An 18,700-nucleotide genomic window follows, 5' to 3' on the forward strand; every position below is an offset into this window, starting at 1 on the left:
TTTCTGAAACTTTTCACTTTTGGAGGAGAATGTCCTCAGGTTGTTGGTGGTTTGCTTTTCTGCCCAGTGTTGAGCTGCCCCTTCAATGCACAGTGTTAATGAGAAGCAGAGCTACTCCCTTTCTTCTTGACTGCTCTGTGCTGCCTCTTTCCGTTCACCAAGATTTGCTTATTTGTGCCCAGGGCTGTAGAATCCTTTTGGTGTCAGACCGACCTCACTGCCAGCCCTCAGCCTGCAGTGCAGAAGAGCAGGTCACAGTCTCCCTCAGGAGGGTCAGAACCTGGGCCCAACCAATCACAAATTTTATATAAATTTTTAAGAGCATTTGGGGTACATATTCTGGGTTTTTCCTGCTACCGGCCCAGTGGATCAAGTAGCAGCCTTTCTATTTTAGAGAGGTCTTAATGAACAAGATGTATCCTCATCTTCCAAAATATCAGAGTATGAAATGCAGCAAGGGTTAGTTTAAAGCAATTTGCACGTACTTGGTAGAACAGAATGATCTTCGTCATTCCTGAACTCTGAAACAGAGAACAAATTTTTATGGAAACAAAAACACAAGCTTGCCGCTGTGCTGGAGCAGAGTAATACATTGCAGGAGAGATTTAGCATTGTGTTCTGACCTTTCTGGAAACAGTTGATATGGAAATATTTTTGTCATATTTATTTAAACTTTTTTCTTGCATTTATTTAAGCTAGGCAGTATATTTATTTGAAAAAATCAGCAGCATGCCAATCCCTGGTACTTGGCATGTTAACAAACCTAGTCGTGCAATAAACATAAAACCCTTAAAACTGTGCTCAAATACTTTGATCCTAAGGCTCTTAGGAAAGTCCATTGGTTCTTATTTTCCATGTAAAGCACCAGGTGTGACTGTGGTGGTTTTAGGAGATAATAAAGGTACAACAACAGGAAGGTTTACTAGAGTCTTTAGTGTAATGGCTATAGCTGATTTTTTGAAATACTGTTTTTCTATTACTTTATGTGCCACAATCATCTTGGTTTCTTTTAAGAAACAACACAATGTCTTTTTTTCGCACAATCCTCCATGCCTGGCTATCCTCCCGGGTTCACCCAGGGATGCTATTTGCTGCTGTGCCTCAATCACAGGCTGGAAACAGCATCTCAGAGCAATGTTTTCCCGCACTTGAGTGAAGGCAGAGGCGGGTTGACCATGAACACGCCCAAGTGCACGTGATCCTCGACTCTAGGAAGCTGGTTAATGAAAAAAGTCGATACAGTACCTTGGCTACGCCTTCGAGGCTGGATCCAAAGGTGATTAAAACCAGCAGAAGTCTTTCTGATGGCTGCAAAGAGCTTTGGATGAGGCTGCTATTCCACAGAGAGCCACCTGTCCATCCCCAGTACTTGGAATTATTTTCTACAGGGGGTGGGGGACAGGAAAGCAATCAAGAAAAAGAAAGAGAAATATGAAAGGAGTGGTTTTGTCTGTGCTATTCAAATGTTTTATAGAAGGCAAGGTCAAAGCTTACCTCACTATGGCACTATTATTGGTAGATACCGTAAGCGGGCAGCAGCGTTTGCAGCGATGAGGAGTCCTGCTAATGAAATGCAAAGTTTCTCCCGGGTCTGAAATAAACGATGAGGCAGGTGGCAGTAGCTAGGTGTATTGCTTCCCTAAGTCACATGGTGTTGAGATGAAGCCCACTATTAAATTGTTTTCTGCGTGTGGCTCACATATGCTTAAAATCTATGGGCCAAATAAAACTTGGAAGTACCCGAGATGGATTAGAAGGCACTTATAAAGTAGACTCTTTGCAAAGGAATTTTCAGTCTCTGATACTTAGTTACATTAGATTATTCAACCTCTCTTTTCTGTCACTGCAAATGAGATCATAACTCACATGTGCATGAAAGGAAATGGGTGGTTTAGATCTAAAAATGCACAGCTGGCTAACTTTGATTTATGTTACAGACATAGAAATGATTAATTCCAGCATCTTGGGAATTACATTTAAGTATTAACAAAATTAGGCAAATTACACATCAGCCTCTGAGTGCACCAAGGTATGCATGCAGTCCTGTTGTTTGATCATGGGATGGCGAGATAAATGTCAGAATCAGGCTCCAAGCCAAAGTTAAAGCAATTTGTAGAAGGGGGGGTAATAATTTTGGAAATGACTAACACCACATTATTTGCGAGATCAAATATTCGTCAATCAACTTCATGTCCCCAGAAACACGCTTACGTTGTTGCACAATGTGGTTATTCTTCCTTTAGAATAAGTAGTGGATCCAGTGTATTTTTTTGAATTAAAGAAAAGGTGCACTAGGCTGTACCAGCTCAGGATGTGGGGCCAGAGTTCTGATCAAGTCTGTGAACTTACTCTCTAGCTTTGGCTGTCACAGTAAAGTGTCATCAACCTGCGTGGAGAGCACTTACTGAGGAGCACTTGAATTTTTGCTGAAGTATTAGTGCTGGTGTTTAGTCCAAAGATAGTAAATGGATGAAAGTATTAGAAGTTTACAACTGGGCTTGGTAGGATTTGGCATTTCCTTCTTGTTGCTGACGTTCATTGCCTGGGGAGAGATGTAGAGAGAATGAAAAAATGAACTTCTGATGAAATTTGAAGGCTTATAAAAGTAGGATAACACTAACTCAATCTTTCCTCTGTTGATACTGAAGAAGAACAGTGAGGTTTATAAATCTGAGTAACTCATGAAAGTCTTATTTTAGAACAAGGGACAGTATTTCCTCTCTTTCTCAGTGCAGGGTTGAACATTGCTTGTTGGGTTTTTTGGCCTGTCTTGAAATTGGAACTGGGCTCAGGAAAACAGAGGCAGCCATCCCTGCTGCAGGCTCGTCCGGCTTCCCTGCCTCTCATGGAGGAGCATCATTATTGGCCCTTAAACCCTGTTGATCGCAAGGGACATCAGCTACTTTTTCTCAATCTGTAATGGTCTTGCAGCAGGAAAACAGCCTTTTTCAGAACGTTGCTTATGCAGCAATGTCTGATCTTATGAATTACATCCATTTCTCTCCAGGTGGGTTTGAACTTTTCCCTTTCAGAGCAAGTTACTGCTGTCTCTCTGGTTCTTTGTGTACCTCCTAACAACACAGTAAGGGCTGAATGAGTTGGAAGTAGTGCTGTAATTTAAAATAATCACAGCTGTCAATGCGTATGCCAATTCTGTTCTTATGGATCTTGCAGAGCTGCTACATACATAAATTGTAGGGTTTTAGGTTTCAAATACATTCATTGACTGGGAAGAGCTTGGGCTGTAATTTATTTCTTAGGAAATATACTGATGGAGTGGCTCCAAAACTGAGGAAGAAGCCTCATCTCTGCATGTTTGCTGCATTCTGAAAAGCAAGTAGAACATTTTATCCTGGGCGATGGTTGAACCAGTGTGTTTGTGCTCAAGGATTAAACCAGGATGCTTGTGACATAGCATGTAGTGACTTGCATAACATGTAATGAAGAAATTGAAGTTGAGTCTCTGGGTGCATCATGCTGAGTAAGAGGCTTGTTCTACATGAAACTGTCATATTACATTCTTGTCGTGATTCCAGACCCCTTTGATTCCTAAATCTTTTGGAGGAGACTAATCTGAAATCAAAGTGAAGTTGCTTGGGGTTTGCATGCCAGAAGTGGTCACATTTGAAAAAGTTCAGTGAACCTGCAGAGGGAGGCTGAAATTAGTTGCTTCACTGCAAAGCTTACAGCTACCATACCTGCTGATTTGCTTTTTGCTTTGATTCTTCAGGCTCTGCCTTCTTGCCACCTTCTGAGTTGTTTTCAGAATGCATAAATCTTAAGGATGAGCATGTCCTGGTTTCAGTCTGTTTGGTTAAAAAAAAAAAAAAAAAAAAAAAAAGTAAATCAGTCTACACTGGTAAAACAAACATGAGCTTTAATACCAAGGACATGGAAAGTGCGTTTTTCTCTTCTGCCTTGTCCATTGTGCAGTTATTTCCCTCTGTGAAGGTGTATATCACACTTTACTCTCCCAATTTACCAACTTTTGACCTCCCCCTGTACCAAGGTAAATGGAAATGGTTCCTTTCAACTTCTTCTAAGTAGACACTGAGGGCTCCTGCCTTGATCCCTGTAAGATGACTCTGCTCCTTTGAAACCACTGGAGCAATGCCAGGAATCCAGCCTGTTATCCCTGCTGAATGTCAGCTGCTTTCTCTGTTTTGACGTTGGCATTTTGGGGGGCTTTGACCAAGAATATCATGCAATATTAAGTGCAAAAAGGAGCATTTCCAGAGGTTAAATTCTGCCCTTCTGTATCCCCCTCGAGCTTTGCATAGGCTGCTGGGGACCTGGGGTTGTGCTTTTTGGTCCAGTTAAAGAAAATGCCCTGGGTAGCTGTGGCCCGTGTATAACCATGTAGATGGCCCTGCGTGAAAGCTGATCTGTTGTTACTTTACATTTACAGTGTTCTGTCTCCTGTGGAAGGGGCCAAAAGCACCGCAATGTGTACTGTTTGTCAAAGGAAGGGAGGCATGTAGAAGAAGATTATTGCAAGCACCTTGCTAAGCCCAACATGCAAAAGAAATGCAGAGGGGGCAGATGTCCGAAGTGGAAAGCAGGAGATTGGGGACAGGTGAGACGCGTTGTATGCCCTTTTGCACCCTTTGATATTCTTCCTCCATCAAACTGGTTAGAAGGTGGTTTTCCCATCACTTCTGTCCTCTTGAATTTTTCAAGGGTAAAAGTTTTGGGCCAGATCTTCAGGTGGTGTAAAACAGTGTAGCTTCAGGGACAGCAGTGGAGCAGCACTGATTTGTACCAGCTGAAAACATGGCAACTTGCTTTTAGTGTCTATCTGAAAGCAAATTCCTTGTATATTTTAAATTTCTGCTAGAAGAGTCATTAGTATAGTAACAAAAAAGAGAATCTACTATTTATTCATGTTTTTAATATTAGAAGTTAACTGTGGCACATCCCAAGGAAAATCTTGCTTATTTTTTTCCTGGGAAAGCCTGAAGAACAGAGCTGTTCATTAAAAATGCTTTTCACTACCTTTTGTTTCTTAACAAGCTCATCACTTGATTTTGCTTCATTAAAAAGTCATACACTGATGCATAGAGCAGAGGCTGCTGGAACTGTGAAAGCGCTTGGAGTTATTAAGCATCTTGTTTGCTGAAAGCACACCTTGAATCCTTGTTTTCCTGAAAATAATGTCTTTATCATCACCTTGAATCTGCTGCATCACATTTTTATCTCTGAACCTCGCTTTTACCTCTGCCTCATTAGTGTGCTAATCAGCAGAATTATTGAAAATCCCAGACTAAATGAACTCTTAACTTGCAAAACATCATGTTCTCTTGCGGTCTGTCTTCCAAATTAAAGTTCAAAACACCAATTCTAACTGTATGCAAGTTCCCTGAAAGATAAACCATTAACATCTCTACAGGCACACATGCAAATATTAGGACTAGTACAGCATACTGTTGTTTAACATCGACTATTAAAAAAGACAATAAACCTCTTGATGATGTTCTATGATTGTTTTCAGACTTATTTGGGGTTTTTTAATGCTTACCTTTGAATTCATAGGATAGGAGTATTTGCCATTGCGTCTGTCAAGGGCTAAGTGTGCATTCACCATGCAGGTTCAGTTACTGAGGTCTGGGTCCTTTACCCAAGGTATGGCTGGGAGCACCCAGGTAGCCCTGCGTAGCCCTTGTGAAATGCACAGTGATGCTCCCATGCTGGAAATTAAGTCAATATTATTACCTTTATTACTTGCAGGACTGAAATCTCGATTTTGTACAGGAAGCTAGGCTGAAAAGAAATGCGAGGCCATTAAATAGACTTGTCATATCTGATTTGCTCCCTATTTACAGTGACTGCTCCTGAAAGCAATTTTTTACAGCTAATAATTGTAAACACAATAATGTAATGGTCTGTCAATTGTGTTAAAATACACTAATGTTAATTGATAAAAGTAAGTGTTTTTAAATTCTCCTACCATTCTACTGCATGTTCAGATTTAATTTTATGCAAGTGGAGAAAGAAACCCAAGTTAATAGGAGGATGAGGTGATTTATGGCCTCTTGTGACTAGGCAATGAAGGAATATTTGTATGGTAATGATAAGGCTAAGAATAGGCAGTGCGTTTCCAGGGGTAGTCCTTCAGCCAGGTCCCTGATGCTGGATGTGCTCAGCCAGCCGGAGTCTTGCTTGGGGAGAAAATAAAGGGGTAGAAACACTCATTCTGCAATATCAAACTGGGCTCATTAAAGCCACGTGAAATGCTCTGACATGGTTTCCTTGCGTCCTGATCGTCGCTCGTGCTGGCAGTGTTTCTTTGCCTGTGACAGATGAAGAGTTGGGGCTATCAGAAGTTTGGAGCACTGGCCGTGGCTGTGCCTGCAGGAGCTGTGCAGGGCCTGCACGGTTTTGCAAAAGATTTGATGCCTTAGAGCCGAGGTGCATTTAGGTGCTGAGCTTCTCATTAAGACTGTGAAACAGGCAGGGGTTTGAACCTACTGAATACCCAGTAGATCAGGATCTAAATGGGCACGGAAACTCTGTGTTGCCTTCCACATCACTGGTGCCACTGTTGGAAATAGGAGCCATGATAACTTTGCACTTAGATACTATCAAAAAAAGCTTTCTGAAGGTCTAATTGCCCCTGAAAAGTAATCCCAAAGCTGAGCTGCTGAAGCTGGCTGCCTTTTGTCCTGGGTAAACCAGCAAAAGTCCGTGTGAGAAATAAGGCAAGGTTTTCCCATAAAAGTGCATCCTCCTTGTTGCCATATACACACAGGACATGTTGTGTGTGTCCTTAGGGTTTGATTTTTTCTTTTGCTTTTGGGAAAAGGAATGATTCGAAAAATCAGATTAAAAAATACAGGAATGATTAAAAACGAATCCCAGTCAGCAGCTGGCTAAGCTGGTGCTCCACTCCCAGTTTTTTTTCTCTCTGGATGTTTTGTATTCCGAGGCTGGGTAATTCTTTTCTAGATTGTTATGAAGCCACTTTCCTGCAGCAAAGCATTTTTAATATATCCATAATAATCAGAAGGGAAGAAAAAAGGCTTTTTCTCCAAGTTTTATACATGCTTGTGTCTGCACTGAAATGTCCTATTTAGTCTCCTAAGTGGTATCAATTGTGGCCATTTACCTTTCACTTAACAAAAATACCAATATTTATTCTGCTCGCTGGTATTTACATATTTCAGCTACAGGCTGAAATCCAGCCCTGTCTAAAAACACAGATAGAGCATCAGGTAGAGCTTCTGCATAGCCGAGCTGCCACTCGGCAGTTTGATGATTGACTTTCTCAGTGGAGAAAGGAGCGCTCCTGGGAAAATGTTTAGACTCCATAGAAAGGACAAACAGGCTGCCCGGCTCATGGCATCCCGTAGGAGAATACATAAGCACAGCACAAGTTGGCTGCCCACAAACTGAACGTCTTCTGGCAGTGTCAGCTGGCTGTATTTCCCCAAGGTGCACACAGGTTGGCTGACCAGTGTCCTGGATTAAAATAGCCAGGATGAAAATGGTGTTAAAACCCACCTTTTCTTGCCTCTGTAACAGAGCGGAATGGTGTTATTTTGAAGCCAGCCATAAACCCAGCCGGAGCCATGGCAATACTGGTGCTGCAGCACAGGCAGCGGGAGGAAGCACCCCGCAGAAGGAGATGCCTTGGTCTGCAGGGAAAACTCCCATGGCCCAACTCCCCAGCTTTCGCCCAAGCCGGGCGCAGCCATTGCCCCCTCCTCAGCAGGGCTTCGTGCTCCAGCGGTGGCAATGCCCTGGTGTGGCGGGGTCAGCCCCACCGCAGCCCTCCTGCGGCCTCAGGGCTAGGCTCACCTGCACCTTCGTCTTCTCGGGTCAGGGCTGCACTGGTATTTCTGTCACCCGTGCCGTGGCTGGATGGCAGCGTGGCTGCCCTGGGTGACTGGCCACCAGGAAGCCCACTCAGAGGGGAAAGCCTCCCCCCACATACGCTCCTGTAATTAGCCCAAGGAAAAGCTCTTTGCTTGCTCACTTACAGGAGGGGGCTTCAAATCTCTTCCAAGAGATGGCCTGGGACACAGCAGCCCTGGCCTGGTGTCCTGGGGGTTCTTGCTCCCCCACTGCAAGTCCTCCCACCGACTCGGTCAGGGTGCAGTGTTTATCCTCTTGGGCTTACACAGGGGCAAAGTTTCACCCGGGCACACAGTGAAACAAGTCTGCGGCTTTGCCCCGTACCCTGCTTTGCCCAGCATGGCCAGGGACCAACCTCCCTCTCCCCAAACCGTCTCTGGCTGGGTGTCACACGCAGCACAGACCCCTGTGAAAGAGCTACGGGGTGACTTGCACTCCCTTATCATAACATACCGAGGTGCGTGCTTTTTAGGTGGGTGATAAATGCAAACCAAAAGGCATTTTAGAGTATGGTATGCGTCCTGGTGTCTATGTTTCTCCAAGTTTGTGGCCACTATTCAGTTTAACTGTCCCCTATGGAATGCGTAGGACAAACAAGGCCGTTAATCCGTTAATCACAGGGAGGCAGCGCAGCATATGGGAAGCATTTGCATCACCAGTGACAGAAATCTCACTGCTACTTTCAAAAGTTACACAAAAAAAAAATTCCCACCCGCTTACAAATATCCAAAGCCAGATGAATATTCACAGACAGCTTTCCTTTGGTCCTCTTGGCTATATGGAGCACTTGGACAGTAAAGCAAACGGAGCATTGCAGAGGAATACTCTGCAGAAGAGAGACTTGCTTCTCTCATTAGGCGTCACTTAATTCCCTGCCTTGAGAAGGCTTGCTTTTATGGGTACTGCAATCACAGGCTGTAAACTTGTTTTCTTAGTACCTGATGTATTAATAAGGTTGCTTACATTAATTGTTAATTCAGCAAATGGCTAATCGTGATAGCTGTGTTTTAAATGCATACCTTTGATTGGTACATGCTTTCTTCTATAAATGCAAATTCTCTTCATTTCAAATCTATATAGTACACCTTAAGATCTAGCCAGGAAGAATCCATACCATACTGCTGAACATATTACAGCGTGCGCTCACAATACTAAGAAATGTTGTGGGAAAGAAAAAAACAAGCCGTTGAAAGCATCGTAGTGTAGGTAGTAATTTGAAGCTGTCTGAGAAACAGACAAATTCAGGCTTTTCTTGCTGTGCCTAGAAGTGGGGAGAAATGTGCCCACAGTGTAATGAAGGAAATGTGAAATGCAGTTAATTTAAAAAAAACCCGCAACATTTATTTTCATAAACTAACCATATGCCCTGGCTTGTGTGCATGTGCGTGTTTAGATGCGCGCTGACAGAAATCCCAGCTGTATCATACCTTTACCTCTCTACCGCTACAGAAGTCCTTCTATATAATTCAAGTTTGCTTTTCATTAAAGTTCACTCCAGTGACACTTGTGGCATTTGATATATTTTGAACTATTACTTTTTTGAGCTGAGTGCCTGAGCAGTATTACACAGAGCCTCAGCGCCTCTGGCATGTTGTGATGGATTAGCAGTGCCGCTATCTCCAGAGGTTTTTGCAATAAAAATCCTGGCCGGGAAATCCTGACCCCACTGAAGCCAAAGGCAAAAATTCCCACTGGCTTCAGCGGAGCAGGGATTTCAGCCTGTCTGCTCTACCCTTGCAAAAACTTTCCCTTGTGCAACGAAAAGCCTCCCCTGGAAGTTTGAACACCGGCGTTAGAGCATCGCTGGTGCTGCTATTGAGCCCAGAGCAGGGGACGAGCCCCGGGAACTTACTGTGATGAGGACCACCACTCACCTTTTGTCCTTCCCTCCAGTGCTCGGTGTCCTGCGGCCGGGGTGTCCAGCGCCGTGCCGTGCACTGCCAGAGCAGCACCCCGAAGGCAGCCGAGGAGGCAGAGTGTGACCCAGCCGTCCGGCCCCCTCCGCAGCGGGACTGCCACCTCCCCGAGTGCCCCACGCACCACTGGGCAGCCGGCGAATGGCAAGCGGTAAGCGGGGTCCCCCCCTTCGCCCTTCCCCGGGGTCACGTCACTTGTGCTCTCAAGCATGCAGCCCGGGATGATGCTGGAGACGGGGGGCCGCTGGGGCCGGGGATCGGTGCCGGAGGGCTGGGGTTTTGGGGTTGCAACCCGGGCTCGCCAAACAAACAAAAAAGAAAAAAGCAGAGGAAACTCTCACGCATGCTGGCTGGAAGGGGGAGCTGAGAAATACTCCCATAGGGTTAATTGATTGCTTCGTGCTCCCCTGTGTTTGGCTGGGACCTATGCAAATATTGAGCAGGTTTAGGGTAGGGCGGATTTGGGTCTGTTCCCAGACGCTGAGCCCTGCTGTGCTGCTCAGGCAGTGAGCCCCGTGCCTGTGGGTTTGAAGGAAGAGGGGAACATTGGTAATTCCCAGTTTCCTGCCCCATTACCTTCTGACAGCTCTCTCCTTTCACTGAGCCCCTGGTCCATGCTTTTTGTCAAGCCATGAGCAGCGCTGAGATGAGATCTCCCACACGAGACGGTGCTTTTCTGAGTGACCGGGATCAGTCCCCAGCAGAACCAACCCCTTAGGCTGGAGCAGAGGATAAAGCTGCTGCTCCAGTAGTTCAGGGAGCGACTCCGACTCGCCTGCACTGTGGACGATGGGTGGGCCTGAGGCTGGTGGGTGGCAGGAGGACAAGGGGACTCTGTGCAGGAGGAAGGGGTCCAGGAGAAGCCCACCCGTGGGCTACCTGCAGAGTGCCATGGCAGGCTTCGAGTGCACAACAGCTGTTAGCAGAGAGAGTTCAGACCAGCCACCAAAATTAATATTTTCATTTTGGTTTTGTTCCATTTTTAGCCATCCCCAGGTGAAAGAGTCCTGCTCCAGTTCTCCTCCATCCCTGTCCCACTGTCCCAGGATCTTCCCTGCGGTGCAGGGACTGTCAGTGTTGGAAATGGGAAAGGTGATGCAGATGACAGCTCTGGGGAGCTGACTCCTGTGTCACACAGCGCACAGAAGAGGCCACCACTCCTATGGAGAGGATGTCCTCATCACATAGGGAGAAAGGGATTTCCTGTCATGGGCCCTCCATAGGGATGCAGGGGATGGAGAGGGGCAGAAGACCCCCTCCACCAGGTGCATTAGCCTCCCGGCAAAACCATTGCTGGCCCCAGTGGCAGGGCAGCAGGGGCTCAATCCTGCACCCTCTGAACAGCAAAGATCCCACTGACTTTGGAGGTGCATGATCAGAGCCTGATCCTGATCACCCTGACACCTGCAGTGAGCAACTCGGGGGGGCAGGAGAAATATTAATCAAACAGAGACCCGGCTTTCATTGGAAGTGAGGCTGCCTTTATATTGCCCCTGAATGGCCCATGGGGGTCTTGAAGGGCAATGAAATTGGTTGATGTCCCTTCTCCTGCCGAGACAGTGTGAAGAGGCCACGGTGTAAACGCAAAACAGGGCCTCCTGCTCCAGTAGCAAAAGATGGGGAGGCACCGCTGGCTTCCTGCTCAAGGTCTTGGTGTTTGCAGATACTTCTAGAGCTTGCCTTTATTGTGTCACTGAAAAAAAGGAGGAGGGTAGGAAAAGGGAATTTCCTGATGGGAGAAAAAGCACCTCTCACATGCAGAGACGGCAGAACTTTTCCGCTGCAGCAAGAAAAAATTCAAGGTTAAGGCAGTGTCTGCTTTCCGCTCATCTTTCCTTCCCTCGTTCTTGCCTCGTTATTGTGCAGAGCATCCCAACCTGCAAGCAGCCACGTGTGTGACATTATCTGATATCCCCCTGCCCACAGTACCTCGTCCTGATGGGGACAGTACAAACAAGTTTAGCTTCATTTCCTCAGTCTCAGCATCACTGGAAAGTTGGGTTTATAATCCTGTGTAAGATGGCCACGAGTGCAAGAGGGCGGAGGGGACCGTGCCCCATTCCCACCTGCTGGGGAGCCGAGGTGTGATGGGAAGCAGCGGGAGGCAAAGCCGAGCTGATCATGCAGTGGTACCCAAAGGAGCCATCCCAGCCTGGAAAAGAAAAGTAGGAATGACTGAGGGGGGTCCAGCAAATTCCTTGCAGTGAACTTTTGCTTTTACAGAGCCCGTTAAATTTCTTCAGCTAACAAATTTACAGGCGGCAAAGTAGGTCACCGAACAGCATGCAGTTACAGTCCTTACCCAACGCTGTAATTAACCCTCAGAAGCCACGCCTCCTACCCTGTGCTTTCACCCTCTTGTCCTTATTTTTGCAACTTTTCAAACCAGCAGCGCGAGGCCCCTGCCTGCCCCCACCCTGCCCAGCCCTTGGTAGGAGGTAGATGCTGATGTTTTCCTAAGTTTTCCAGGCTTCCCCAATGCACTGGGGAAGTTTTTAGCGTGTTACACAGAGATTTTTTTTTTTTTTTTCCCAGGGGAGCTTTGCTAGGGGAATGGGCTGGAAGTTTCCTCACCCATAAATAACTGTTAATAAAAACCTGCAGGAGATGCCCAGTGTGAGCTCGCCCCGGGGCTGACTCCAAGCAGTCTTTCTTCTGAGCACTTCTTATTCTGCTCTGATGTACCTGGTGAAAAAAAGTAATAGCACCTTCTCCCCAGCCATAAGTACTGGCTGCAAGTTATTTATAGTGAGGAGGCAGAGATTGCATTAGTATTCTCTGAGCAAGGAACAGCAATGAACCCTAATTGACATGAAAGGCGGGATGTAAAATAAAATCCCAGTGCTGTCTTGTTCTTGATTTCTTATCTTTAAAGGGAATCTGTCGAGAGGGGTTTTTTTATTGTTCCTTGTTGTTGTTGTTGTTTAGAAAAGAGTTGGTCTTGCCAATGAAAAGGAATAGGGAACTTACTGGAAACTGTTTATTGCTCTGTTGGTCTACCACCATTAATTAGCTGTTCTCAGTGCCCACACCAGGGAGAAGAAAGTCAATAGAAAGGGCCTTGCTAATGTCAAAGTGAAACTCAGACCAGGGTCATGAAGAAAAAGGGAAAACTGGGAGAGAGAAAGGTTTTTTCAATATGAACCTCTGTGGAAGGACAATGCATGGCTCTGGAAGCTGCGATGCAATTCTTGACTCTTTAACATTTGCCATTTGGGGGAAAATCATGCCATCCTTGCCTGATTTGGGTTGCAGAGTTACCCAAGGCATGTTTGAAGTGTTCATGGCATGGGGCTTTGTTTCATCTCTGTGTCAGATTTTGATTAAAAAAAAAAAAAGAAAACAATGACTGCTTTTGCAAAGCAATGCCTTTGGGGCCTTTTTAATTATTATTACTCTTCTAAAACAGTCACAGAAGTGCTTGAAATGGTCCTTAATTTGAACTGCCAGGAAAATAGTTCAGCATTTGGGAAATGAGGCAAGAGAGACAAATATTGTCAAATGCCTGACCTGTTTTTCAGCTCTTGCTATCAATAGCTGTTATACCCTGGCCATGCTGTTTCATGTAAGATTTAGATCAGTCATGAACATGAAATTTCATACAGAATCTATCACCGCATTAAAAGGAAAAATAGCCTTTTCATGCTAGTTGAACTGTCCGCTTTCTACATGAATAATGTTTTATAACCTTGGGGTGGCTGATTGGAAACTCTGCAGTGTTTCTCTTTGGTTTATGAAGGTCTCACTGTCTTTGAACCATATTTAAAATCTCAGTGGGATTATTTTAATTGCCAGTTATACCTAAAAATACAAATAATCAAACATTAATTTACTGATGATGACAAAACGCACAGAGCTGGAGTATTTGGCCATATGACCGTTACTTGCAGAGAAACCCAAAGCAGGCTGGTGTGTGCTTGAGAGTGTCAATCTCTCATCAGCCGCTAATGATTTTAAATGAGGATGGGCTTTTGATATGATAGCTCTTCACGGCCCATGTCAGGAGATGCATTGATGGCATAGAGGTTGTTCACCCTCTTAAAATTAAGCGTGAGCCAATGTACTTTGCAAATTTAGGCTTAAATACACATTAAGAGAAGACGAAATCAGGCTTGTTTCTTCCTGCTTCTTGCAAGACGCCTCCTTTGGCCGTGAGCAGCGGAGGGCTGGGATGATTTACCCTGTGCTGGTGACCATGTGCTGGGCTGGCATACGCCAAACCAGAGGCGAGGGGGGAGCTTTGAGCATCCCATGGCCCCGCTCCCGCTACACTGGAGAGTCCCTCATTAGGAGGGAGCAGGAAGGTTGGGGTTCATGCTGCCCCTGAAAGGTGCCACTCAGGGAAGCTTCGTGACAATGGAGCACTAGTGATGCCTTTTGTTCACATGCAATAAACCCCTTGCAGATTTTACTTATATAATAGGGAGATATCAGAGAAGGGCAAATATAGCACAGTTTGTTTGCTCTCTGGGGAAATCACACTTCAGCAAATTCCTCCAGCCCCTGTAGGATTGCTGTGTTTTGGCACAGACCTAGAAGGAGCTTCCACTCCAAGGACTTAAAGCAAGAGAGTAAATAAGGTTGAAAGCACATGAAGCCCTTGGGGTCTTTTGGCAGACTGTGGGTTTTGCAATGTTGACTGTTGCCTAAGAGCTCCTAAGTTATTCCTTCAGGATAAATGCAGCTTTGTGAGGATGCCTCTCCTTCCCCGTCCCCCTCCACTTTGCTCGGTTAGTAAATATTTACGACGAACACGACGTTGCACTCACCGCGGCTCTCCTGGTTTGCTGCTCCTGCCACGGATTGATCTGATTTCTCGAAGTTCTCACATAATTTGCCATCTTGGTTCTGACAGCTAATTACAGAAAGGGGGGGGGCCTGACAGTGCCTGCGTTTCACAATTAGCTGAACCCACTAAGAGCTTGCTAATTGTGGGGCAGCCAGGAGAGCAGGAGCTGCTTCGGGGAGGCTGGAAATGATGTGCAGCGAGTGAGACTCTAACTAGATTAAACTGTCACGGTCCTCCGAGCCTAGGTGACTTCAAACGGTGTTTCTGTACAGATAGGGATGGTCTGATTGAATGTTTTATCCTTTTCCTTAGGGGAAGACATTTCCTGCACGTTATATAAAATTATTATTTTCATGCATTTTTCTCCTTGTAAATCCAGTTACTTGAAAGTGTTAGAAGTCCATTACAGGCAATAACTTTAAGAAAATAGGGGTTTATCCAGACGGCTGCTCTCATGCTGATTTATTTTGTTTTATGTGTGTGTTTTGCAAGATGTGCTCTGAGCACAGACCCTGTCCCAGAAGCGCAGCCTCACAGCTGGGCTGGTTTTTCCAAGATGAGCAGACAAAGAACCGAGTCCTTAAAGTCTCCAGAAGCCCCCAGGAAGCTGTTGTGCTCGGTTAGCATGGGTTGCTCTTAATATCGGGCAGGGCAGTGTTTAAAAGAAAATAAACCCGTAGAGCTGCCTCGGCTGCAGAGATGTGCCCCCACACCATACTGGGACCAGGGAAGGGGCTCCCCCCACACCAGGCACAGCCAAGGGTGTGACGGCATGTATTTTGGAAGGGGGATGGATGGGTTGTCATTCTCCAAGGGGCTGTATTTACTAGGGGCTGAAATAATGGAGGTTGGCCCCTTTCTTTCCAACTTGCCCCGTCTCCTGGCCTGGCATGCCCACCCCTGCATCTCTTGGTCCCATCACAGCTGGACCCCCATATCTGCCCCATCCCAATACCTGCTGCCTCGGTTTCTCCTCTCTCCCTACGTCTGCGATTTGGGTTAGTACCTCCAGAGGGCGGGAGCAGTTTTTCACTGGATGCTCCTGCAGCACCTGGCACAAAGGGGCCCTGGTCTCAAATTTGCCGCCTGGTGATACTGATGAGAGATGCCAACATGGGGCGCAGAGCTATCCGCTCACTCGAGCTGCCGGGAGGAGGGTTCACTCACTTTGCCGATGCAGATTAATTTGCTGAAGTCCCTCGTGGGTTGCATGAGCTGTTGTTTCTTCAAAACAGTGCATGAAGACATGCGGGGAGGCATCTCGGTACCGAAAAGTGGTCTGCGTGGATGAGAACAAGCGGGTGCAGAACAGCGGCTACTGCGACACCAGCAAACGCCCCCCCGAAATCGAGAGCTGCGGGCTGCCGCCCTGCGAGTACGTCTGGATCACCGGGGAGTGGTCGGAGGTGAGCCCCCATCCCCATCCCTGCACGGGGACCGTGCTGCTCAGCACTGGGCCACGCTTTCCTCCTCTCGCCGCTGGCCTCGCTGAGATATTGCAACCCAAATCAACAGTGGCAGGGCAGCACTGCGTGGCTTAATTATTATTTTTTTGTTTCTTTCTGTTTGCAATTTCCCTGCTGGAGAGAAAGGAGCAGGGGCTGTGGGAGAAGACCAGGATGTTAAAGACTAAACGCCAGCATGCTCAGAGTCTTAGCTAATATCTAGAGGCAATTTTCTTCCAAAGCACATCGTGTTCAGCAGGCATCCACTTTGGTTTTGTGCCATTTTGTTTCATTTATGTATTTATTTGATATTATTCCCTTCCCCTCCCGGGGAGCTCTGGAGTTCTGTGAGCTGTGCAAGGATCCAGGTGAGCACCCTGGGCGAAAGGTGAGCTTGGATGTGACCACGGGGACACGTCCTTCCCCGGTGACGTCTTTGGCAGGATCCAGGACCTGGGGTGAGCAAAGGCAGCAGGTTCACCCTCACGGCTGGGAGAGGGCTCGGCAAGGAAAATAGATGAGTTTTCTTTGTGGCAGGCGCTGCACGCGGGAGGATCTGGGCTAATCTCAGCCTGTTTCCTTCTGCAGCGAGTGAAGGATTACTTTCCACTTGGAGGAACAGCAGAGGGAAATGACAAGGCAGCTGCTGACACAGCAGTGATTAAAAAGAAAGAACAAGAAAAGGGAAAAAAGAAAACATGCCGGGGCTGAGGGGGAGGAGAGACAAGCCACCCAAGATAGCGCAGGAGGGAAAAACGCAGAGAGATGAGAATTTCTCGGAGCAGCCTGATCTCCTGGGTAGTTTCCTAAGAGAAATGTTAGGGTGCCTGTGAAGCTGGAGCCCTGGCTGCCACTTGCCCAAGCGCTTTCTACCCACTCCCACCGCCTGTGACCCCCTGGGAGCACTCAGGCACGTGAAGACAAAGAGGTGGGCAAGGGCTCACGGAGCTGGAGCTCAGCTCTCCCCAGAGAGAGCTCTCCTGCTCAGCTTTTGGTGAGGAGGGTAGAAGCACTGTTTGTCCTCTAATTACAATGAAAACCTTCCCTTTCTTCCAGTTGCTGCCAAGTACCTTCAATTCAGAGTCAGTCTTGACCATTTTCTTTCTCTGTTCATCCCATAGCAAAAAAAATAAAAAGAGAAAGAAAGAAAAAGAAAAAAAAAGAAAACCCAAATAATAGAGGCATTTCTGAGTTCCAAAGGATTTTCTGCTCTTTTCTTTGCCCTTGCGGAGAGATAACATGTGCCCAGGAGCCAACCTGGAGTAGGAGGTCCTGGAGCAGCTGTAGGGCAGCACAGGGAAGAATCGAGTACTCAAAGACTGCGTCAGGCACCAGCCTGCTTGTAGCTGCTCACAATGCTTTTGGCTGGCTTAAATAGCTACTAGTGATTCCTCAGAGCAGCTTGTTGTGTTAAAAGCTGGCAAGCCTGCTTTTCCTCCCTGGTTTGGGCAGCCTTCCCAAAGCGTGTGGTGCTAACAGGCGCTTCCTCTGCCCGCAGTGCTCCGTCACGTGCGGGAAGGGATACAGGCAGCGCCTGGTGTCCTGCAGCGAGATTTACACCGGGAAGGACCACTATGAGTATGGGTACCAGAACACGGTCAACTGTCCTGGCACACAGCCGCCCAACATCCAGCCCTGCTACCTCGGGGAGTGCCCCGTCTCGACGTCCTGGCGCGTTGGCAACTGGGGAAGTGTAAGTTTGGCAAACTTCTTTTTTCAACTGAAAAAGTTGGAACAAATTTGGTTTTCTTTACACTAGGGGCACAATATGAAGATTTGGTGGGGGAACGTTTAAGAGCTGCATAAATTAATGCAACAAATACCCTCTGCAGTGGCAGCCCTGGTGTGTGTAGGGCTCCACGCTCCAGACTGAAGCCCATCATATGAGGGAGTCCTAGTAGCTACAAACAGAGTCATGATCTCCATGAAAATTCAGATGTAACCAAAAGTTGTGGCAGTGTTGATGGTCATGCTTAGTCAGAAAGCAGGGTCATTGCCAGAAAACAAGGGTTTGAAAGCCTTGTGCTAGAGGGATTGATGGATAGCTGGCAGCTGGAGTTGATCCCACTTGGCCACGTTTATGAGCAAGACTTGAGAACTACGAATAGGCCAAAACATTGGTAATTTGAGCCTTAAAAGGATTTTTCTTTCCTTCTCTCCCCCCTCCCCTTCTTACTATGCTGGGACAGGGCAGGGAAAAGAACTGAGCCCTTCTGCTAAAGTTATTTGTGCTGAGCCTGTTCTGGGGCCTGAACTACAAGATCAAATTTTAGTTAAGGTGATAACATTTCACTTCTTTGGGCTTCTGACATTCTTTGAAATGTGGTGTTTCTCCCATAAATTTGATTTATTAACCGAGCTCGGGCATTCAGAGGAATTTGTCAAACCTTTACAAGGCAACGAGGGTCAAGTCAAGCAAAATGTAGTGGAAGTTGTGACAGTAAATGGCAGAGCTCTTTGAAACCTAAGTTCCTCCTGCCCCATAGGAAGCTTCAGATCCTCCCTGCAAGTCAGGGCAGAGAAGTTACAGCAAAGAGCTCAGCCTCAATTAATTGGTATTTTTCCCCAGAATTTCAGTGCAAAATGTCCAACTCATTAATGCAACTTCATTGCAAAGAGTATTCATTTCAGAGAGCAAGACCTCTCTCCTCACTTTGGGCTGCTGAATGTCCCAGTGACTACCAAATGCCACTGCC

At 46.5% G+C, this 18,700-nt stretch overlaps 1 protein-coding gene across 3 annotated transcripts in view; it reads left to right on the forward strand.

Annotated features, from left to right (window-relative positions):
- Positions 1 to 18,700, forward strand: part of ADAMTS9 (ADAM metallopeptidase with thrombospondin type 1 motif 9) — an 83,185-nt gene that overhangs the window by 56,739 nt on the left and 7,746 nt on the right. For all 3 annotated transcript variants that reach the window (XM_086469682.1, XM_086469683.1, XM_086469684.1), the window contains 4 exons: positions 4,409 to 4,576; positions 9,748 to 9,921; positions 15,795 to 15,965; positions 17,503 to 17,697. In XM_086469682.1, the coding sequence (XP_086325808.1) occupies positions 4,409 to 4,576; positions 9,748 to 9,921; positions 15,795 to 15,965; positions 17,503 to 17,697 (708 nt within the window). The remainder of the gene's footprint in view (positions 1 to 4,408; positions 4,577 to 9,747; positions 9,922 to 15,794; positions 15,966 to 17,502; positions 17,698 to 18,700) is intronic.

The sequence above is a fragment of the Leptosomus discolor genome, chromosome 9 (genome assembly GCF_034619465.1).
Source record: "Leptosomus discolor isolate bLepDis1 chromosome 9, bLepDis1.hap2, whole genome shotgun sequence".
NCBI classification, from domain to species: Eukaryota; Metazoa; Chordata; class Aves; order Leptosomiformes; family Leptosomidae; genus Leptosomus; species Leptosomus discolor.